The 25,494-nt window shown below is 34.1% G+C and overlaps 1 protein-coding gene across 1 annotated transcript; it reads left to right on the plus strand.

Annotated features, from left to right (window-relative positions):
* Positions 1-1,648: 1,648 nt before the first annotated feature.
* Positions 1,649-23,959, plus strand: LOC131420328 (amine sulfotransferase-like). Its single transcript, XM_058566167.1, has 6 exons — positions 1,649-1,790; positions 3,568-3,776; positions 9,477-9,603; positions 10,468-10,562; positions 22,230-22,416; positions 23,832-23,959. Exons 1-6 carry the CDS (start codon positions 1,649-1,651, stop codon positions 23,957-23,959), a joined length of 888 nt encoding a protein of 295 aa, XP_058422150.1.
* Positions 23,960-25,494: the final 1,535 nt, after the last annotated feature.

Below are 25,494 nucleotides of genomic sequence, written 5' to 3' on the forward strand. Positions count from 1 at the left end.
GTTGGAATCAACCTCTTCCAAACTCCTGTTAATGTTGATATTTTGACCTCTTCCCTTGAATCATGAATGTTCTTAGTTGTTCTAGAATGGTGAATCTTTTAGAGAAGGTTTTCAATTTCAATTCCTTTGCCTAGATCCATGAGAGGAATCACTATTTATTGACAGTTATAGTCCTAAGAAATGTGTTTCTTAAATAAAAAGATCTGAAATTCAATATTACTCCTTGATCCATGGGCTGCAGAATCGATGTTGTGTTAGCAGGCATGAAAACAACATTAATCTCATTGTACACCTCCATCAGAGGTCTTGGCTGAGCAGTAATATTTTGAAAAGAATCTTTCTTTCTGAGCAATGGGTCTCAACAGTGGGCTTAAAATATTCAGTAAACCATATGGTGAATAGATGTACTGTCATCCAGGCTTTGTTGTTTCATGTATAGAACACAGGTAGAATACATTTAGCAAAATTCTTAAGGGCCCTAGGATTTTCAGAATGGTAAATGAGCATTGGCTTCAACTTAAAATCATCAGCTGCATTAGCCCCTAACAAGTGAGTCAGCCTGTCCTTTGAAGCTTTGAAGCCAGGCATTGATTTCTCCTCTCTAGCTGTGAAAGTCCTCAAAAGCACCATCTTCCAATATGAGGCTATTTCGTCTACATTGAAAATCTGTTGTTTAGTGTAGCCATCTTCACTAATTACGTTAGCAATATCTGTGAAGCACAATAAAGTGTAGTACAATAAAACAAGGTATGCCTATATGCTGGTTCTAACCTAATGTTATTAGAACTTCCGGGATTCTCTCATCTATATAACGTTCAAGAATAGATTTCTCAGGCAGTGCTAATAAATGGTTGCTCATCCATAAGCAAGCTTGGCTGGTCTGATTTTTGAATAAAAATGTCTTTAGACTATTTTTATTTTGACTTTCTTAGATTTATTTCAGATTTCTGATAGCTAACATCTATTGTATAATATAATAACTACAGGATTTCTTGCGACTAAAAGAGGGCGACATTTCCAAAGTAAAACCAATGGGTATTTTCCACAATGCATTTGAAACAGTATACCAGATACCAGAGGCTCAGAAGCTTCTTTCAGAGGCAGCAGATTATTCGTGTTCCAGAAAAAATAAAGAAATAAAAATAACGTTCATTAAAGGATTTCCTATTTCTATAACAGTGAAAATGTAAAAAATAAAACAATAAAATACCAAGAAACCGTACGGTAATTGATTAAAGCATGGACTCTGTGGTCTGAGTCTGGTATCCAATCTTGCAAGCTCTGCTAGCTGGGAAACCTTAAACAATTTGCTGAACCTCCTGTGCCCTAACTTCCTCATTTATATGTTTGGAAACATGATAATACCTCCCTCATGGGGTTTCAGGAAAAGCTGTTTAAAATTTTAGTATGTTAGTTTTCTCATCTTTCAAATAGTGATAATAACAACACTTTTAGCAATGCTGAGTTGCTGTGAAGATTAGAGGATTTATTACATGAAAGGTGTTTAGGATGGTAAATGCGTTGATACACATATGACATTTAAATGGTGCTTGGCAGATATTGAACATTCAATAAGTGTTAGTCATTATGATAAAATACTAAGAACTTGAAAAGAATTTTTTCTGTTTTTACTTATAGGTGAATAACTATGGACAACACAGACACGTATTTGTTCAACTTCAAAGGTTTTTATTTTGTACGTTCTTTAGTTAATGTTGACCTACTAAAAAATATAGATGATTTTGAAATTAGAGATGATGATGTCTTCATAATTACATATCCAAAATCTGGTAAGTTTGAGGAGTGGGCCACCTGTTATCAGTCTTCTCTCTGATTTGGTGATAGATGTGTACCAAGGGGCCCTTTTCCAGACATTGACAGGAGCCCAGTCTACCTTTAGACAATGATTTAGGATTAGAAAAAAAGTTAAATAAATCTCAAATTTCTGCTATGTGAGGCTATTTGAGATGCATATGTTGTCATTTCTGACAGCACATAAGAAAACAAATATTGAGCCAAAGCAGATATTTGGTCAATGCTGACCCTGTTGGCTTGGTCTGAGAATGGAAGAAAATATATTTAAAAACCCAGCAGGATTTTTCTTAGTAGGATTTCACTGTCAGAACTAACTTCTAATATGCTCCTCAATTACCCAACTTCTTTTGTATTTCTCTGTAATAATGATATTCTTAGAACCAAAGTAAATTGCCCTCAATCCTACATTCCAAAAAATAGCTTGTTTTTTTATTGTGCTTTTTAGAACATAAGATGATTGGTGTCGTTGGAGCAATGCTGTATGGAGTGGCTAATGCTGCTCAAAGATACAATGGAGTCCGAGTCAATACAAATAAGTTATTCCTGATTTTCATGGAAATGCTCCATTCTCTCCCCTTCACCATCTGTTTTGAAATTCAGGACTTTGTTTACTTTCCCCAAATTAGTACGCCATTGCCTTATCCCTGGATTCCTCCACTCTGGGAAACATACAACTAGTATTTTTTCTTCCTCCTTTTCATGTTGCTGGCATCTCAGTTTGCCTAATTGTAGGTGAAGCACTTCAGTCATAAAAGATCACCTTTACCTTTAATCCAGCCCAAGTGTTTGGGGCACTGCACACCAGTCCTCAATCCTCTTGGAGGAGAGATTAGTGAATCTCCCCAGGATTCACCATAAATTGTATCAAATCTATCATGTAGATAAATCAGTTGAGTAGTGACATTCGTAAGATTTTTGTCGTCTCACATCCTTTTAGAACACTGATGGTATATTCATGAACATAGAGGCAAAAATCCTGAACTGAATATAAGCAAAGCAAATCTAATAATGCAAAAAAAACCCCACTATAACCAAGGTGGGTTTAATTCAAGAGTCAAAATTAGTTAAAAAATTTGTTAGTGTAGTTCACCCACATTACTAGAGTATAGGAGAAAGCCTGAATTATCATCTCAATAGACGCAGAACAAGCATTCAATAAAATTCAGCATCCATTCATAATGGAAACTACTAACAAACTAGGGAGAAAAGGAAACTTCTTTAAGTTGATAGAATCTACCAAACACTACCACAAATATCATATGCACTAGTGAAACATTTTAAATCAGGAACAGGGCAAGAATGCCTGCTATCACTACTTTCATTCAATACTGTATATATGGGAAGACCTATGCTACACAATTAGAAAGAAAAAAAGATGAAAGGGTGAAAAGGGCCTTGAGCTTGAATTGTCTGTACTTCTAAAAGATCAAGCCCTAAGAAAGGAGACTAAGGAAGGAGAAACAGAGGTAGCCACAGAGAATCGTAGAAAGAGAACTGACATGAAGTACAGGAAAGAAAGAAAGAGCTGAAAGATTAATCTGAATCATTACTATCGTGGACTCAGAGTGAAGAAGGAACTAAGAGCCCTTGATTTTATCTTTACTAATTTTAATGTAAAATACAAACAAATACAAAAATTTGTACAAATTCATTGACATACTTAAAGTGGCTAAAAGAAATAAAAAGAATTAGTATTGAGAGTTATTACTAAAATTAATTCAGAGTTGAAAACAAGACTATTTACTTTTACAGGTACCATCTGGACTCAGCAGATATTAAGCTTGATTTATTTTGAGGGACATCGTAACAGAACTGAAATCGTGGACACAAGTGATCGAGTCCCCTTCCTCGAATACAATATTGGCAAAGTGGACAACTACAGGAGACCATCCCCTCGTCTCTTCGCTTCCCACCTCCCATATTATTTAGCACCAAAAGGCCTCAAGAACAAAAAAGCCAAAGTATGTCACAGAAATAGCTTATGGACCTTTTCACAAACAAAAATTCTTTCTTCCAATATTGTTCTCCAGCACAACTCATCCACATTCCTTCAAATGTGATTATTACAATCTTTATGATATTGTTTTACACGTTAAAAATATATATGGAATTATAAGTATATACATAACTTGGGTCTCACCACACACATTGTTTGCAGTGTAATTATATAACATATAGCCAAGATTCTTTTATGTCAGCACATAAAATTCTACTCTTTTAATGGTTTAGTAGGATTTTATTCTGTGGCTATACAATATTGATGTGCATCCATGTACAGGTAGGTTTCAGCAAATGTGTGTATCACATTGCAGTAAACATTGTTATAGAGCTTTGCGATTTTTTGATCTGCTGAAATGTTTCCCTAAAAGTGGAGTTTTCAGGTTATACTGTCCAAATATTTTAAGTAGATATTATGTACTTGCTTTCTACAATCAATCAACTTACACTTCATCAGATAGTACATAAGAATGCATTTTTCCTCACTCACTCACCAGTGACTAGAATGACCAATCTTTGCAAATGTGCTAAGTAAAAACAATCTCAGTCTTGAGTAATTTGCAGTTCTTTGGGTTTTAATAAGTATGGGCATCTTTTTGTATATTTCCAGGCCTTGAAACATCCTTTATATTCTTTGCCATTTTTCTTTTGCTTGCCTTTTATTTACTATTTTGCAGAAGCATTTATATGGGGCAAATGTTTTCCTAATTAATAAGTTACCTTTAAAAATTGTTGAATTCTTTTAATTCTATATAACCAATCTCTCAATCTTTCCTTCATAGCTTCTAGCTCTTGTGTCTTGCTAAGAACACACTTCCCCAACACAAAGATTATGTAAATACTTTCTAGGTTTTTTTCCCAATTAACTTTATGTTTTTATTTTTTACATTTAGCTGTAAATTTTATCAGATACTGCATGTGATTTGAAATATGACTATTGCATGGTATTTGCCGAGGGCAATTGGGCAATTGACCCAATGTGATTTGTTTAAGCATTTACTCTTTCCCTACTGTGTTCAAGTCTACATTTTGATATACTAAGCTTCCACAGTCACTCCCTCTGATTCTGCATTTTTTATTCCGAAATTTGTTAAGTCTGTTTAGTACGTGGCAGTTCTTCACTTTTTTAAATAGTGTAACTCATAAGGCACGTGCTATCGACTTTATTTTTTTATGTGTTAATTCCCCCAATGATTTTTAGATGTTAATTGGAATTAATTAAATGTATAGATTAATTCAGAGACAATCATTAGCAATGCAATATTCCAAGACCTACCCAGTATTGTTCTATTGCTCTTTATTTGTCAAGCCTACTTTGATGTTCCCCAAATGTGCTATTTTATTCTTTGGATGCTTGTTACACATTTTTACCTAAATTTCCAGTTTTGTGTTATTTTTTACAGCTATCATGAACTGGACATTTTTTTCACTGCTGTCTTTTCTATTAGTTATTGTTGTTATAAAGAGAAAGGCTCTGGTTTTGTACTCTACTTGGCTCCTTTAATGTCTTTTATTAGTTTTATTAATTTTCCCTTTATTCTCCGGAATATATTTCATCTTAAAATAATAATACATTTTATTTTCCTTGACATTTCTATATTTACATTTTTTTTTCCTGTTTCAGCTGTTGAAATCTGCAGAAAAACCAGAATAATAGAGGTGATGAGAAATGTTCTTCTCTTGTCCTTGACCCCCTGGCATTTTTAGTATCCTTTCTTGTTTTCATTTTGTTTTGCAGTTTGGTTTTGAGGAACATAGTATTGAGAAATTTTTTTCTTTTCTCAGTTTACTTGGAGTTTTACTTTTATTTTTGGTTTTGCTTTATTCAGAATAGGTTTAATTACATAAAATATCCTCTTTGGCAGCTCTGAAAGTACAACGTTTTTTCTTCCCTCCTTTAATCTCTAGTAAAAACAATCCACTAATAATTTAATAATGTTCTATTTCTGATATAAGTCCTACTTGCTCATAGTACGATACTTATTTTAACGTACTGCTGGAGGAATTTTGTTAAATTTTTCTCAGGAATTTTTATCTGGAATTATATTAAAAATAGACTTTAATTTTTATGATTTCTCTATCTCTATTTGATTTTAGTATTGCTGTAATTCTAGTTGTAAAATAAATTTTGAAGCTCTGTATATTTTTGCTAAGTTATCAAATAGTTTAAAAATATAAATTAAATGTATTTTTAAAATTTTATTAAAGTCTGTAATAAATATATCTGACCTTGTCAGCTTTATAGTTCTACAATGTTTTCATTTTTTCTTATCAGCCTATCCAAATTAGCTGCGTTTCCCTAAACTGGTATCACAGGTTTATTTTCAAAGTAAATTATCCCTATTTCATCTAGATTTCAAAACACTGAAAAAAATTTCAACATATTCTCTCATGGTCTGGTGAATTTTCTCCAGCTCTGTGATTATAGCGTTTTCATATATTTTAATGACAAGGAATTTTATGTTTTTCCATCTTACATTTTTCAGGATATCAGCAGTTTTCTATTTTATGGATTTTTGTTCATCCAAAAAACTTGCTTCTTTTTTAAACATATTTTAATGTTTTCTACTTTGCTGATTTCTGCTTTCATTTTAATTAATTCCTCGTATTTTGTTTGCATTTATTTTTTCTGTGTCCTTTAAGTGCCTACCATTATCTTTTCCAATATTTTTTAAATTAACACATTAAAATGATGATTATTTTTAGTATAGCTATGACTATAAATTTGTCAGTATCTAATAATCTATCATTTCCGTTTTAATTTTCTAATTGATCCTAGTTATTTTGAAGAGTTTGTATTTCCAAGTGTTTATAGAATTTCCTTTTTTAACTTTCTCATCGTTGAATATTAATATTATGTTACTATCATTGAGTACTGGTAGTATTAATTTTATAATTAATTTTTATAATTAATAATTTTACTGGTATAAATTAATTTTGTTAATCCTTTTATCCTTATGTTTAAAGGTAAGTGTGTGTCAATCTCCCACTATGATTGTTGCTAAATCAAAATCTTTACAGGCTTATTAGAATTTGTGCCATTTTTCTGTTATGCTATTCAGTATACAAAGATTCCTGTTCTGCTGGTAATTGCAAACAAATTATGTGCTGTTAAACCATTTGCCCTTAAATTTTACTTAACTTTATATTGTCACTTTCTTTCTTTTTCCCTGGGGTTTTGCCATATGCCTTTTCTTGTTCTTGATTTTCAATATTGCTTTCCATTTCTGTATAATTTTACAAGTTGTGTAAGTAATTCTATCAGATCTAAGCTTTCCTTTCATTGAATAACTAGATTATTGCACTATTTTGTTATTATAACACATACTGCTATGAACATTTCTGAGAATGTCCCCTGGTGCACATCTGAACGAAATTCCCTAGAGTATACACCCAGGAGTAGAATTGCAAAGCCACAAAGTACAAAAATATTTGACTTTATAAGATGATGCTATTTTTTTGAAACAAAGCAGTTGTACCAGTTTATGCTGAAATTGAGTTCTTATTTTTCTCCTGGTAACTTTTCCTATCAGATTTTCAAATTTCTATCAATCTGGTAATTATAAAATGGTACCTGAAACTGATCTTAATTTGCATTTCTCTAATCAGTAATGAGATTAAACACCTTTTATTTTGGGGTTGTTTACATGTATTGTGAAGTGATTATCACAATTGGTTCAGTAACATCAATCTTCTCACATAGATGCAATAGAAGGAAAAGAAAGAACAAAAGGAAAATTTTTCTCCTTATAATGAGAACTCTCAGGATTTACTCTTAATAACTTTCCTGTATATCATACAGCAGTGTTAGCTTTAGTCATCATGTGATACATTAAATCTCTAGTACTTATTTATCTTATAACTGAAAGTTTGTACCTTTTGACAACCTTCCTGCAATTCCTCCTCCTCCTACCCTCTGCCTCTGGCAACACTGAGTCTGATCTCTTTTTGTGTGAGTTGTTTTTTTTTAGATTCCACATCTAAGTGAGATCATATAGTATCTGTCTTTCTCTGTCTGACTTATTTCACTCAGCATAACACCTTCAAGGTCCATCCACGTTGCCACAAATGGTAGGATTTCTCTGTTTTTTTATGACTAATACTCCATTGTATATATATCACAACTTCTTTATCCGTTTGTTCATCGATGGACACTTAGATTGTTTTCTGTCTTGGCTATTGTAAATAATGCTGCTGTGAACATGGGGGTACAGATATCTTTTCAAGTTAATGCTTTCATTTCCTTTCGATATATTCCCAGAAGTGGAATAGCTGGATCATATGGTAGTTCTATTTTTAATTTGTGAGGATCCTCCATACTGATTTTTATAGTGGCTGTACCAATTTACAATGTCAGCACAGCACAAGGGTTCCCTTTCCTCCCCATCCACGCCAGCATTTGATATCTCTTGTCTTTTAGATGATGGCCATTCTAAAGGCGTGAGGTGAAATCTCATTCAGTTTTAATTTGTATTTCCTAGTAACTAGTGATGTAGAGCATCTTTTTGTGTACCTGTTGGTTTCTGTGTTATCTTCTTTGGAGAAATGTTTATTCAAGTCTTTTTTTCACTTTTTAATTGGATTATTATTATTTTTTTTTTGCTATTGAGTTGTATGAGTTCTTTGTATATTTTGGATATTAACCCCTTATTAGATACATGGTTTACAAGTATTTATTTTTCCCCATTCCACAGGTTGTGTTTTCACTTTCTTGATGGTTTCTTTTGCTGTCAGAAGTGTTTTAGGTAGATGTAGTCCCACTTGTTTATTTTTGATTTTGTTGCTTGTGTTTTAGGTGTCATATCCAAAAAATCATTACCAAGACCAATGTCAAGAAGCTTTATTTCTATGTTTTTGATTAAGCATTTTTGATGTGTTTATTGGCCATAATTATTTCTTATTCTGTGAAATGATTGTGACTTTTGTCCAATTTTTTATTTCTTACTGATTTTTAAAATATATATTCTGGATACCAGTCTGTAATTGCTTATATGTGCTGTTTTTCTCATTTTCTGTTGCTTTTTACAACTTTATGGCATATTTTCATTAACCACATTCTTAACTTTAATATGGTCCAATTAATCTATTTTTCTTTCCAATAAAATTTTCTCTGTTTAGGAAATTCTTCCCTTCTCTAAGACCAGAAATATAGTATTTATTTTTTAAGATGTCAAGGTTTTGCTTTCATGTTTAAATCCTTATTAAATTTGTAAATAATTTTTTGTGTATGGTGTGAGGTGGAAATGTTTTCTTTTCTTTATGAATAATTATTTTTTCAACATCATCCATTAAGTAGCTTTTTCTTTTTCCACCGATCTCCGATGCTATCTTGGCTGTATATCAAATATCACTTAATGCTTATGGAGGGTAAATTGAAACAGCTATGCAGGTAATTTGCAATATCAATAAAATTTACAAGTAAATAATCTCACTTTTAGAAATTAGTTCTATATGGCTCCACATTTGAAATATCATTAGAATAAAGGTATTTGTAGCAACAGTCTTTGTAATAGCAAAAAATTGAGAACAACCTAAATTTCCATGAGTATAAACAGATGAAAAAAAAAATCATGCCTTTATATAATAAAATCATATACAGTTTTTAAAAAAATATGTAACGATAACCAGGAATTGTTAAAACTGTTTTGTTATTCCCTCTGCAGATTATTTACATCTATAGAAACCCCAAGGATGTTTTGATCTCATATTTTCATTTTTCGAATTTGATGGCTCTATTAGAAGCTACAGATAACTTAGAACATTTCATGAAAAGGTTTCTAGATGGAAAAGGTAACTATGAATTTATTTATCAAGCAACATGTTTATGAGGCAACGTTGCCATTTAGCCAAATTCTTGAACTTAGAGAACATATTTTAGAGATGGAGAAGGATAATGATAGAAGGTGGAAGGCACATAAATGGCTACTATTGTCTGTCAACTTAATCTGCCACTCAATGGGTTTGCTATTCTCACTAGGACCATTTTGGGGATTATCAAGTTTGCAAAAGCATGTTGTTTAAGAAATATTTTGACCAAATCACAAGAGAACCACAAATGGTCTAGCAATTCAAACTATGTTGATCCAAAGCTAGATCCATGTGTTCCAAAATAGCTAATGTTCATTCAGGGTGAGTGTAATTTTTGTGTTCTGTTATGAATCTGTGGTAGGCTTACATGGTAGCTGTGGAATTCATTCCAACGTTGAGGAGGATAGGTTGATTCAAGAGGCTGGTGGAATGTGAACTTGGAGCTCTCACTCATTTAGAAGATTATATTGTTTCTGTCTCATTGTAGATAAAGCAGCTATGCCAAGATCTTAAAATAGAGAATAAGAGAAGAAATAAAGAAGTATGTTTTCAGGTGGAGGAAGTAGGGAAAGGAAAGGGCTTACCTTAAAGAAGTCTTCAAAATTAGTTCTTTGGGCTTCTTTTTTCTTCATTCCTGCTTTCCTATAGAGTACTTTGCAAAGGCGGGCTTCTATTAAAATCATGTAGTTGTTCCCCAAAACACTATTTTTAAAGAGTAGCATAGATGTTCAGTGGTGGGAGGTTTACTTTTCATTCTAAGGATTCCAGAACAGAAAAGAAAGACTGTAGTTTGCTGCTCAATAAGTGCAACACTTTTACCTTTTTACTTATTAATTTTCCCCACAGTTTATGGTAACCTTTGGTTTGACCACATCAGAGCCTGGTATGAGCACAGAAGTGAATTGAATATTCTGTTCATGATGTATGAGGAGATGAAGAAGGTAAGAGGAGGAAGTTAAATTTCTTTGGAAGTCTTTCTCATCCTGGTGTCATTGAACCACATTCCCCTAGTTATCTTTGTACCTAACTGCTTCTCAGACTTTTTTTGAGGTTTCTAATTTCCTGCCTATCACTTAATTACCAGTCATCCTCAGGGATCTCCTCTCACTGTACACAGTCATCTTTGTGATCCCTTTTTGTGTAACCACCTGCAGCAGTAAAAGAAAATTAAATTGTCTAGAGCAGCCATAGCTTAAAATAGAGAAAGGGCACTGTGGAGCCCTGGGGTTAGAAGCCACAAAGATACGGCTAAATAGAGGTGAATGTGTGTCCTGTGATGCAAGTTCTTCCTGTTTTTTATTTTTTTATGGGAATCTTAAATGTAACTTTGATGTGAAATCACATAATGTTAACATGTTACCATCCAATCAAAGCTGTCTTAAAACATTACATAAACCAAATGACACACATTTGAAGCTTCCTATTTTGTGATCTCTGGTTGATATGTTGATTCACTAATATGTAATTTATTAACTCATTTCTTCAAGAATTATTGAATGCCTACCATGAGAAAGGCACTAAATCATGAGACAAAGAAGATTGAACCCTTCATTTATAGAGCATATAATCCCACAGATTATAAAGTCAGATATTCCCCAAGCAGGTATATAAAATTCAAAAATGTGATAAGGGTTGTTAAGGAACACTGCAGGTATGATGTCAATGAATGGAATAAGGGTATCTGGTAGAGTCAAAGGTGACAGGTAGTGTTTTCTGGAAAAAGTAACATAATAACTGCAAGCTAATGAATGTGAGTTAACAGAAGGAAGAGAAGTAAAGAAGAATTCTAAGCCAAAGAAAGGGGATGTGCAATTCCCTGATGTCCTAAAATACATGACACCCTTGAAGAACTGAAGGAAAAAGTTAAAGAGCAAGTGGAAGCGATAAAAGATTTAGATCGAGAGGTTTCTAGGAGCCAGAGTGTGCTAGGTCTGCAGACTATGTTCATGTCAGTGATTTCTTTAATCATAAAAACAGTCAGGAGCCCTTGAAGATTTACAAGTTGGATAGCAATGTGATAGAATTAATATTTTTAGAATATCATTCCCATTAGAGGATTGTAAAGTGACAATAGTGAATATAGGCAAACTAGTAAGAGACCATTGACTAATTCACTGAAAATCATTCATGCTTTGGATGGAATGGTATCACTGACATTGGAGAGAATGCAGAGCTTAAGACATATTTAGGAGGTAAAAAGGAAAGGGAGTATATATGGGAAAAATGATAAAAAGAGAGGTGTCAAGGATGTTTCCTAATTCCTGGTTCACATAACTACGTAGATAATGGTGTCATTCATGAGCGTGTTTAGGGGACACTGAAGCGGGATATGGCTAGAGGGAGAAGATTATGAGGTTGGTTTTGACATACGGAGTTCAAGGCGACTTAGTAGTATCCAAATGAAGGTGTTGGAAATAAGTCGAAAATGCAGTTCTAAAGCTCAAAGAAGAGATTTGTGCTAAAAATGTCAATGATCTTAATTTCGGCATCATCACTAACCTGGATAAAATTGAGAGTGGGAAGGGAGGGGGCAGAGGGAGAGCGAGGAAGAAGGGAGGGAAAAGGAGGGAGGGAGGGAGAAGACTACGTTGCTGAGAGACCTTAAGGTATATAAAGCATGGGTAGAGCAGGATGAGTCCACCAAGGAAACAGAAAAGGAGAACTCAGAGAGGAAGAAAGAAAACGAGGCATGTGTGGTGACATAGAAGCCAAGCGGGTGTGTCAGGAAGGAACTTCTAGGTCCTTTTAAGATGTTTAAGGCTGCTGAGAAGTCAAGTCAAAAAGAGAGTTTATAATGTCCATTACATCAAGTGATGTGAAGTGTAGTATGAGGTACAGTAAACTGGATTGGAGTGGGTTGGGGAATAAATGCCAAATATATATCACCAGCCCAGACACATACGTATTGTAACTGTCTTCTATATACCTACTTTTATATCTAATATTTGGACTTCAAACAAATCATGTCCAGAAGAGAATTTATCACCTCCCAACAAAAGCTGCTTCTTCTATCATGAATTGCACTGTCATTCAAGTGACCTAAATCAGAAACCAGGCTTGATATTAACACCTACTTCACTGTTGCACCTTCATTTCATCAATCAATCACTGAGTCACGTGAATTGTGTTTGAAACCTCTGTGGAAGACACAACTTACCTCAATCCACTTGCCTCTTCCCTAGTCCAGGTCACCATCATCTTTTGCTTAGTTTCTACAGCAGCCTTCCTAATTGATGCATCCACCTTCAATCTTACCTCATCTTCATTTATTCTCCATTCTTCAACCAGAGTTGTCATCTGAAAATGCAAATCTGATTCCTTCCCTACATTTATGTTTGAATTCTTCCATAAGAATATGCTCACAACAAAAGCATTCATAAACAATAGAATTACTGAAAATGTGAACAAAGAGACCCCACTGTAAACTATGTAAAATCTCTTGAATGTTTCTCTGTTCTGTCATCAATATACTATCACCAGGTATAACTTTTCTCTTACCTTCCACCAAGCAGCCCATTGTTTATGTATTTTTGATCTTGGTTTCCCAACAGCCTTTCAAAATATTTTTTTAACCACATAATAGGAAAAGGATCTTCTTTCAATTTACCCTGTCAGGGAAGATAGATCTTAGTCAACTCAAATTTTTCTCTTTAAAACTATTTCTAGAATAAGATCTCAATTTTCTCAAGGACTGAGGTATAAAACGGTGTTGGTGTAGATTTTGAGGCCTTCCCTGATCTGCTATTTCCCTTGGAAATGTCTTATAAATTTTACCTAGTACTGTTAGGTCTGGTTCTCCAATGGTATTTGCATCAGAAACACCCAAAGCCCATATAGCTTAACTCAGAGGATTTTGCAACTTTCCCACTGACATAGAGGTGATATTTCCAGGAACATATGACTATAAAAAATCATTTACTACTTTCCTGTTTCTACTGTCCGGTAGTAGGTAGTTAGCATGGAGGCAGAAATGGCTATATTGTTTGTGGTTTCATATTTACATGATAAAACTATAAATAAAAGTAAACAAATAACCATTATAGAAATAAGAATAGTTATTATTTGAAGGAGGGGAATGCAAGGCTTATGATTAGGAAAGAGATGTGTTTGGTGGGGTTCTGGAATACTGCCATTGTTCAATTTCTTGATGTATATGTTGGAACCATGAGTGTTCACTTCATAATAATTCATTAAGCTGTGTATTTGTTTTTATGCCTTTTCTGCATTTGTGTTTTATTTTAAAATGTAAAAAAAAAATCTTAAGAAGATTTTATTTATCTTAAGAGAACTGAGGAACTATTCAGTGGCATATCTTGGAGATAGCCTAATATAGTGAAAGATTGAATCTTTCCCCTCCTGTAATCTTTCCTTTATATGTAATAATTGGCTGAAAACTTCAGTAAAGAAATTCATAGATACCTGTTGCCTGGGTGTGGTAATCTTTGGAGACTGAAGTAATAGGGTGGTAAACGAGAAGAGTTCTCATCGTCTTGCATGAAGGATAGTTTACTACTTTGTGGAATATGGCTCAGAATAAAGGACACTATTAAGTGGAAGTATTGGAGAATGGCTCCCCTGCTGAAGAAAGATCCTAAGTGGAGAACTTTACAGAGACATAGAAAAGTCTTACAAACTGTCTTACAAGCAAGGAAGGCTTTTTAGAGGAAGCTGATCTCTGTTTTGTCTCTCCTTGAGGTATCATTCTGAATGTTTCCTTCTATCCCTAGCTCCCAGTTCACTGTTTCTTCATTCATCTGAGTCAAATGTGCTATTAAAATTATTCACCAAGGTCTTCATTTCTATTCATGAATTGGGATTGATTTTAAATATGCTATATTATTTTTTATAGTTTCTGGTTTTAAATAAAATTTTTATTTTTGACTTTTATCATCTTGAATACCACAACCATAGTTATTTAAAAATTCTTTCTGATGATTGCAGTATCTGTAACGTATGTCATTCTATTTCTATTTTCTTTACCTATGCTAGTTCTTGGCAATATTGTCTTATCTCTTCATGTTCTTGCATATCGTGATTGCATGTTAGTTATTGTATATAAAACTTTTTGTAGAAAGAATTTGATAACTAGGGTCCTGTTATTTTACTCACTGACCATACTCAACCTCTTGCACTGACTGTTATCACCTGAAAGGTAAATGCTAACACACTCAGCAAGCTCAGCAGGGCCCTTCACCCTGTCCCCAACCTGCCTCTCCACCACATTACTCATGAGTCTATCAAGTACCAAGCACACGGAAGTTCAATTTTCATTAGATATGGAGGGCATTTCAAGTTTCTCTAATTTGGGACTTTTTTTACGCTCAGAAAGTAATCTCATGATTTTCCAGGGATATTTCTTATTCTTCCTTCTTGAATTGGAAGAAATGTTTTTTCTTCTTGAAAATTGCTCTAACCTCTCCTAATCTCTTTCTCTCTATGAACTACCATTGCACATTGTGTTTCTGTTTCCAGTTTTCCCCCAATGTATTTTTTTTTTTTTTTTTTGTGAGGCGATCAGCCCTGTGCTAACATCCGCCAATCCTCCCCTTTTTTTGCTGAGGAAGACGGCCCTGGGCTAACATCTGTGCCCATCTTCCTCCACTTTATATGGGACGCCGCCACAGCATGGCTTGCCAAGCAGTGCATCGGTGCGCGCCTGGGATCCGAACCAGCGAACCCCGGGCCGCCGCAGCGGAGCGCGCGCACTTAACCGCTTGCGCCACTGGGCCGGCCCCCCAATGTATTTTTTTATTGTGCCAAAGTATCTGTAACATAAAATTGACCGTTTTATCCATTTTTAAGTGTACAGTTCTGTGGCATTAAATACATTTATATTATTGTGAAACCATCATCCCCACCTATCTCCAGAGCATTTTTCATCTTGCAGAACTGAAATTGTGTACCCCAAAACAATAACTCCCCATTCTCCTCTCCTCCCAGCCTCTGGCCACCACCATTCTATTTTCTGTCTCTATGAATTTGATTTCTCTAAGTATCTCATCTGAGTGGAATCATACAGTATTGGTCCTTTTATGAGGGGCTTATTTCAGTTAGCATAATGTCATCAAGATTCATCCATGTTGTAGCATACGTCAGAATTTCCTTCCCTTTTAAGGTTGAATAATATTCCATTGTATGTATCTATCACATTTTGTTTAGCCATATTCATCCACTGATGGACACAAGGATTGCTTCTCCTTTTTGACTATTGTGAATAATGCTCCTATGAGTATACAACATGAGTGTATAAATCTCTTTTTCAGTCTCCATTTTTAATTCTTTTGTGTATATATGCACAAGGTTAATCATTGGATCATATGGTAATTCTATTCTTGACGTTTTGAGCAGCCAGCATACTGTTAATACTATTTTCCATAGCAGCTGCACCATTTTATATTCCCACTAGTTTTGTACAATGGTTCTAATCCTACATCATCAGTGGCATTTGTTGTATTCCATTTTTGTTTTTGCTTTTTTAAAATAATAGCCATCCTACTGGGTATTAAGTGATATCTCATTGTGGTTTTTGATTTGTGTTTCCCTAATGTTTAGTGATGTTGAGTATTTTTTTCACGTGCTTGTTGACCTTTTGCATATCTTCTTTGGAGAAATATCTACTTAAGTCCTTTGTCCATTTTTTAACTGTGTTGTTTGGGTTTTTTGTTTTTGAGTGTAGGAGGTTTTCTTATGTACTTTAGATATTGACCCATTATCAGATATATGATGTGAAAGTATTTTCTTCTATACTATTTGTTGCCTTTTCACTCTTTCTGTCCATTGATGCACAAAAGTTTAAATTTTGATGTAGTCCATTTTATCCTTCTTTGTTTTTTGCCTGTGCTTTTGGTGTCATATCCAAGAAATCATTGCCAAATCCAATGTCATGAAGCTTTCTCCTATGTTTTCTTCTAAGAGTTTTATAATTTTAGTTCTTATGTTTAGGTGACCCATTTTGAGTTAATTTTTGTATATAGTATAAGTAGGAGCCCAAATTCATTCTTTTGCATGTAGATATCCAGTTTCCTCAATACCATTTATTGAAAAGACTGTCCTTTCCCCATTGAAAGATCTTGGTACCCTTGTCAAATTTCATTTGACCATGTATTTGATGGTCTTTTTCTGGGCTCTCAATTCTGTTCCATTGATCTATTTTTTTTTCGTTATGTGAGTACCACACTGCTTTGATAACTGGATTTGCAGCAAGTTTTGAAACCAGGAGGTGTGATGTCCCCAACTTTGTTCTTCTTTTTCAAGATTGTTTTAGATATTTGGGGTCCCTTGAGATTTCATATATGAATTTAAGAATGAATTTTTCTATCTTCAAAAAATGTGATTGGAAACTCCTGAGGGGCAGCCTCAGTGGCACTGAAGCATCCCTGTCGCATGATAGTTGGAGGAGCAATGGCAGCGGCAGCAGTCCGATCTGCAAAACTGTGAGCAGACAGGGTGGGAAAACCCAGCCCCCAGTGGCAGCACCCCTGATGGCAACTCCACCTGCAGCAGGGGCTGCAAATAAGCCCCAGGGGCCACAGGACCATACTAGTAACAGTGACACCCATGAACCCAGCATGCCTGGCAACAGTGCAATCAGCATCCCCAGAAAACTGGGGAACAGCAATGCAGGTGGCACACAAGACAGTAGCATCCAAGCCTACAGAGACCCAATGGAGGAACATGAAACCCAGGCAACTGGAACCAAAGTAACTAAACTCCTACCAAATAGGAGAAGGTGATTGCTACCACAGACACACTGGCAGAGGATCAATTAATCAAACACCATGAAAAACGATAGTAACATGGTAGAACAGAAGGATTATGACAACTCTCCAGAAATCAAATCTGAATTCACAGATTGCAATTTAACTGGCAGAGAATTCAAAATAGCTGTCATGAAGAAACCCAATGAGTAACCAGAAAACTCAGAAATATAGGAAAATTATTCCATCAAGCTCAGGAAAATTATTAATGAACAGAAGGAATACTTCACCAAAGAGATTGAAGCTTTATAAAAAACAAACATACAGAAATTCTGCAGATTAAGGACATAATTAATGAGATAAAAAAATAATGTAGAAAACATTAAAAATAGAGTAGACCTTACGTAGGACAGAATTAGTGAGGTTGAAGATAGAAACATAGAAATGATTCAGGTGGAGGAGGAAAAATAACTATGATTGAAAAAAATGAAGAAATTCTTCAAGGAATATTTGCTCCATTAGGAAAAGTAACATAACAATTATAGGTATCCCAGAGGGAGAAGAGAGGAAGAAAGGAGCAGAGAGCTTATTCAAAGAAATAATAGCTGAGAATTTCCAAAACCTGGGGAGGGAACTGGACATGCAAGTACATGAAGCTAATATAACTCCTAACTATCTCAATGTAAAAGACCTTCAAGACATATTTTTATATATAATATTAAAACTGTCAAAACTCAATTACAAGGAAAGAATATTAAGTCCAGCCAGATTAAAGAAAATAACCTTAAAAGGAACCCGCATCTGGCTTTCAGCAGATTTCTCAGCAGAAACTATACAGGCTAGGAGGGAGTGGAATGATATATTCAAAATACTGAAAGAAAAAAACTATGATCCAAGAATACGCTACCCGGTAAAAATATCCTTCAGATATGATGGAGAAATAAAAGCTTTCCCAGACAAAAAAAAAGGTAAGGGAGTTCATTACCACTAGACCTGTCCTAGAAGAAATCTTGAAGGAAGCCCTCCTAACCAAAACAAAGGCAAAGGTTTACAGGGATTTTAGCAAGGAGAGAAATAGATAAAATAAGAAAATTGCAGCTCTGTATCAGAATAGGTTAGCAAAGACTAAATTATAACATAAAACATAAAGGGGAAAAAATGCATCAAAATTATAAACACTTCAACTTGGTCCCAAACTCACAACACAAAAAAGAATAAGTTATGACAACAAAAACATAGAAAGAGAAAAAGAAAGATATGGAACCTGCATAAGCTAATGGAGATAAGAGGTGATCAGAAAAAGGACTATTTCATCTATGAGATCTTTTACACAAATCTATTGGTAACCAAAAAACAAAAAATCAGGGCAGAGTAGGCAGTAATACCCACAAATAAATTTAATCAAGGAAGTGAAAGACCTATACACTGAAAACTATAAGATATTATTGAAAGAAATGGAAGATGTCATAAAGAAATGGAGAGATATTCCATGTTTGTGTATTGGAAGTATTAACATAGTTAAAATGTCCATATTACCTAAAGCAATCTACAGATTCAGTGCAGTCCCATTCAGAATCCTTATGACATTCTTCATGGAAATAGAACAAATAATCTGAAAATTTATATGAAACAACCAAAGACCCCAAATAACCAAAGCAATCCTGAGAAAAAAGAGCAAAGTTGGAGATATCACTCCCTGAATTCAAAATATACTACAAAGCTATAGTAATCAAAACAGCATGGAACTGGAAGAAAAATAGACATACAGATCAATGGGAAGGAATTGAAAGCCCAGAAATAAAACCACACATCTATGGACAGCTAGCCTTTGGCAATGGAGCCAAGAACATGCAATGGAGAAACGAAAGCCTATTCAATAAATGGTATTGGGTAAAATTGGACAGCCATATTCAAAACAATGAATGTAGACCATTATCTTACACTATACGCAAAATTACCTCAAAATGGATTAAAGACTTGAATGTAAGACCTGAAGCCATAAAACTCGTAGAAGAAAACATAGGCAGTACACTCTTTGATGTTGGTGTTAGCAGTATCTTTTTGAATACCATGTCTACTCAGGCAACAGAAACAAAAGAAAAAGTAAATAAATGGATTACATCAGACTAAAAGGCTACTGCCCTGCAAAGGAAACTATCAACAAAATGAAAAGACAGCCCACCAACTGGGAGAAAATATTTGCAAATCATATATCCAACAAGAGGTTAATTTCCAAATATATAAAGAGCCCAGACAACTCAACAACAACAAAAAAGGAATCACCCAATCAAAAAATGGGCAGAAGATATGAACAGGCATTTTTCCAAAGAAGATATACAAATGGCAAGCAGGCATATGAAAAGTTGTTCAACATCACTAATTATTAGGGAAATGCATATCAAATCTTCAACGAAATATCACCTCGCACCCATCAGAATAGCTATAACTAACAAGACAAGAAATAACAAGTGTTGGAGAGGAAGTGGAGAAAAAGGAACCTTCATACACTTCTGGTGGGAATGCAAACTGGTGCAACCACTATGGAAAACAGTATGGAAACTTCTCAAAAAACTAAAACTAAAAATACCCTATGATTCAGCTATTCCACTATTGAGTATTTATCCAAAGAACATGAAATCAACAATTCAAAGAGATTTACACATCCCTATGTTCATCACAACATTATTGACAATAGCCAAGACATGGAAGCAACCCAAATGCCCACCAACAGATAAATGGATAAACATATGTACAATGGAATACTACTCAGCCATAAAAAACACAAATTCATGCCATTTGCAGAAACATGAATGAAACTTGAGGATATTACATTCTGTGAAATAAGCCAGACAGAGAAAGACAAACATGGTATGATTTCTCTCATATGTGGAAGATAAACAAACAAACCCAATGGTAAGGAGGACAGATTGGTGGTTACCAGAGGGGAAGGTGGTGGGGCATAGGGTGAAAGAAGTAAAGAGGGACAGAAGTATGGTGACCAATAAAATCAGACTCTTGGTGGTGAACATGACACCATCTGTACAGAAACTGAGATATGATAAGGTACACCAGAAATTTACACACTGTTATAAGCCCATGTAACCTCAATTAAAAAAAATATCTTGGGATATTGATGGGGATCTCATTTAATCTGTGAATCACTTTGGATAGCATTGATATCTTTTTTTTTTTAATTTTTTGTTTATTGCAGTAACATTGATTTATAACATTGTAAAAATTTCAGGCGTACATCGTTATACTTCTATTTCTGCATAGATTACATCATGTTCACCACCAAAATACTAATTACAACCCATCACCACACACATGTACCGAATTATCCCTTTCACCCTTCCCCTCTGGTAGCCACCAATCCAATCTCTGTCCCTATGTGTTTGTTTATTGTTGTTATTATCTATTACTTAATGAAGGAAATCATACGGCATTTGACCTTCTCCCTCTGACTTATTTCACTTTGCATTATACCCTCAATGTCCATCCATGTTGTCACAAATGGCTGGATTCCATTGTTTCTTATGGCTGAATAGTATTCCATCGATATCTTGATATTATTAAATCTTCCAATTCATGATCATGGGTTGTTGTTCCAGTTATTTGCATCTTCTTTAATTTTGTTTACCAATGTCTTATAGTTTTTAGTACATTAGTCTTTCACCTCCTTGGTTAGGTTTATTCCTAAGTATTTTATTCTTTTTGATGCAATCATAATCGGAATTGTTTTCTTAATTTCCTTTTGGATTGTTCATTGTTAGTGTAAAGAAATACAAGCGATTTTTGTGTTTTGCTTTGTATCCTGTGACTACCCTGAATTTCTTTATTAGTTCTAATAGTATTTTTGTGGAATTTTTAGAGTTTTCTATGCATAAAATCGTGTTGTTTGTGAACCAAGATAATGTTCCTTCTTCTTTTCCAATTTGGACACCTTTTATTTTCTTTTCTTGCTTAATTGCTCTGGCTTCATCTTTCAGTACTATATTGAACATAAGTGGTGAGAATGGGCATCCTTGCCCTGTTCTTGATCTTAGCAGAACGTCTTTCAGTCTTTCACTATTGAGTATTAAAAGATGTGGGATAATGCCAGATACTTTTTCTGCATCAATTGAGATGATCACATGTTTGATTTTTTCTCTTCATTCTGTAAAAGTGATGTACTAAATAGATTAATTTTCATATGTTGAACTATATTTGCATTCCAGGAGTAAATCCCACTTGAAAATGGTGTATAATCCTTTCAATATGTTGTTAAATTTGTTCTGCTAGTAATTTGTTGAGGATTTTTGCATCCTATCTTTCGTAAGTGGTGTCGTTCTTTAGTTTTCTTTACTTGCAGTGTCTTTGTCTAGCTTTGGTATCAGGATAATGCTGGCCTTATAGAATGAGTTTGGAAGTATTTCCTCCTCTTCAATTACCTGGAAGAGTTTGAAGATGTTTGGTGTTAATTCTTCTTTAAATGTTTGCTAGAAATCACCAGTGAACCCATCTAGACCTGGACTTTTCTTTCTTGGGCACATTGTATTTAATTTGTTGCTTTACCCTTTCTCTCATGAGATTGTAAACTCTTAACAAGCAGAGATAGCGTACTATTGTTGTCTTAAACTTCTCCAGCACCTGGCACAGTTCTTAAATATATAAGATATTCTAAAAGTGTTGGTTGAACGAAGGAATGAAGGTGAGCTGTTGTTATAACATCAGGTAGTAGGAAGCTCTAACGAAGCTAGCAATCAAGGCATTCATTTTCATAGAAGGAATAAGAAAGTATATCCTCGTGAAACTTTAGACTTAGATTAAGCCCAAGTACTTTCAGTTTTCCAAAATGTGTTAAAGATGTTTGGCTGTAACTCATGCATTCTTTATAAGCTGAATCATTTCTCATACTCATAATTCTTTCAGGATCTCAGAAGTTCTGTGCTTAAAATCAGCAGTTTTCTTGAGAAAGAACTGAGTGACGAGGATGTGGAAGCTATTGTGAAACAGGCTACATTTCAGAACATGAAGTTTGATCCACAAGTAAATTATCAGCATCTTCTAAAACATGAATGGGGGACAAGAACAAATGAGGGAGATTTCTTACGCAAAGGTGATACTCAGTGGTTATAGAAGCAAAAGTGTTGAGTCCTTGACCCCTGCACTAATTAAGGAGTGCTGCCAACATTTTTTTTCCAAGTAATGCCATATAAGGCCCCGAGAGAATCAAAGATCCTAACTGAAAACAGCCCCGAGAAGTGTCTCAGGAAACCAAATCGTTCTTTAGTACAGAGCTTGACACTTAAACCTGACTAATAAACATTAGATTTCTTCTTTCTAGTCCATGTTACCTACTCCTTAAAATTTGCTAGCAAGTGTTACTTGAAGGCAGTGGAAATATGTGACCAGGAGAACTCCAATTCTTGTTTCCCTTTATTTCTCCTAGAACATTCTAGAAGGAAACTTAATATTAATTTTATTGTGGGGAATTGAGTTTTTATTACTGTTATTAACACAGTCTGCTATGGATTCACCTATTCAACAATGTGCAAGAAATTTTTATTCTGCTCCTATAACATGACAGGAGTTAAGAATGAATGTTAAGAGTGAATATATTTTCTTCCTGATAGTCTTTAAATTCAAAATTTTTTTAATTTAAATTTTTAATGTATATCATTCCAAAACATAATTTGTAATTTTTTATTTTATTCATATTTTATTCTCTAATTTGTTCATAACAGCATTATGATGATGCAAATTGATTAATTCTTAGTTATGTAAAGATTTATTGATATTGCTGTAGATATTGATATTTTTAAAAATAATTGCTTCTTCTTTTGTCTCATTTATTATCACTTTGATTTATCATTGCTCCGCTAGATCAGATATAAAGCTTATCTCATGTCCATAATTGCTTGCTAACTTTTCCAAATGACAATGTTTACATAAGAAAATCTGATAGCTGAAAATGTCAAACTATTAATCTCTATTAAAAGTTTGGCTTAATGATGGTTTCAAACTTTCATCAAGTAAAACTGCAGCCATGGCAGCTCTAGGAACCCTCTGTGACTTTGACTTCATTACTTGAAAATCTTTGGGTTCTCAGTTTTTCCATTTTGAAAATGAAGAAATACCTCGTAGGGTTGTGTTAAGATTTATTTTACATGATAGACGTACTTTGCCAAATATGGTGCCTGGCATTTAGTAAAATATATTTAAATATTCTAATTTTTTCGTATTTTAGTTTTGTTTTTCCTTTCAAAGAAAGATTATAATTTAGTGGTAGTGGTTGGTGGAAGTCTATCAGATAAGGAGGTGGTCTGTAACTCTGTATTCTGTGTTAACGGTGTTCCTAAGTTTGTTCCTTAGCTCCTCCTTGTATAAGAAAAAGTGAAGTATCAAACCCCACGGAGACCTAACCGATTTTTAGTTTGGCTTGCAGGACAAATTAAAGAGGGTTGCAGGAGACTTTTGTCCTGATAGCGCTACTTACTCACCCAGGCGCTGTTCATGTGCTTGTCCCACTAGGTACCGTTGGAGACTGGAAACATCACTTGACTGTGGAGCAAAATGAGAGATTTGACAGGATATTCCAAAAGAAGATGAAAGATTTCCCCTTGAAGTTCATCTGGGATATAAATGAGGAGGAGAATTAGTGCAAAAGAATCATGTGGAAAATCCACTAACTAGAAAGCATACTTTAATATACATGTTAATTTGTGCTCCTCATACAAGCGTTAATTATAAAACATTATTAATAAAAAATGAATAAACTATGTTTAGATTAGTTTCCACGAGTCTGATGAATACTTCGAAATTTCAAAAATTAAGTGATTTGGAAGATAGCTTGTACTGTATGACGAAGTGAAAAACAGAAAGCATGCAACATGAATTGTAAATGTCTTGAGAGACTTTTCTGTAGTGCATATTTTTTCTTTAACTACAATTAAATTTAGGATAAATCAAACATTAAAAATCCTTTTATTCTTTAATTAAACTTTGATTCCTTGGTTTAAAATCAGTATGAATGTCAGTATAAATAGAGAACTCACATGTAAACACACGCATCTGTTTAACAATTACCAGATCACAAAGTTTGCACTAAAGATCAAGGATCAAAGATAGATTAATCATCTAACTATTCAGGTGAAAAACATAGTTGTATCCATAACATATCATTCACTAAACTGATTTCACATGTGGTTAATATTTAAGATAAAATCATTTTGAATGACTAGAAAAATGTAGACGAATCTGTTAATCATTTCAAAACAGAGAAAAACTTTTGAAGCATAAAAGCAATAGAAGCCCCTTAAAAGAAAAAATTTAGTAAATTTAAAATCATCAACATTTCAAGGCATCACCATCCATAACAGTCAACAAGTAGAAATAACCCAATGTCCATGTACAATAAAGTAAATAAGGAAAATGTGGCCTCTCATATAAGGAAATACTATACATCAGTACAGATGCATGAATTACAGCTATGTGAAAAAGATACATGAATCTCGGAAACATTATATTCAGCGGAAAAAAGCCAGACAGTTATTGCCCAGTTCATTATATGAGATTAAAATCAGGTGAAAAATCAGTCTATGGCTTTAGAGTGAGAGTGAGAGAGTGGTTACCTATGGGGGATGGTATAGCATCTGGACAGGCAAATGAGAGAATCCTGGGGTCTCGGCAATATCCTGTTTCTTGGTCTTAGCGCTGATTCCATAGAGGTGGTCACTTGGTTTATATTTATCAGGCTGTGCACATATGACTTATCAATTTTTCTGTATTTTGTCATATTTTAATAAAATTTGGGAAATAATTCATAAATATGAAAACTTTCTGTAAGACTCGGCCAGCAAAAAGCTTGCAGTTTATAGGAAAGACAAAACATTAATTCATAATTAACAAAAGTTTAAAAACTGGAGAATGCTCAATGTTAGAAAAACTAGGGTAAAATAAGCATTCTCATGTATTTTGATATTAATGAAAATCAGTTCAAATCTTAATAGCAATTTTGAAACAGAATTAAGTCTGAAATATAGTCACATCCCATTATTCTGCAGTTTCATTTGTAAGAAACTTCAACTCCTATTCAATTAACTCAATTTTCTTCAATTTCAACTTTACCTACACAAATGTAGTTTTTTCAACTAAAGAAACAAACATTTTTCAACTAATACTTTTTCACGTCCAT

This window comes from Diceros bicornis, chromosome 23 (assembly GCF_020826845.1).
Source record: "Diceros bicornis minor isolate mBicDic1 chromosome 23, mDicBic1.mat.cur, whole genome shotgun sequence".
Lineage (NCBI taxonomy): Eukaryota > Metazoa > Chordata > Mammalia > Perissodactyla > Rhinocerotidae > Diceros > Diceros bicornis.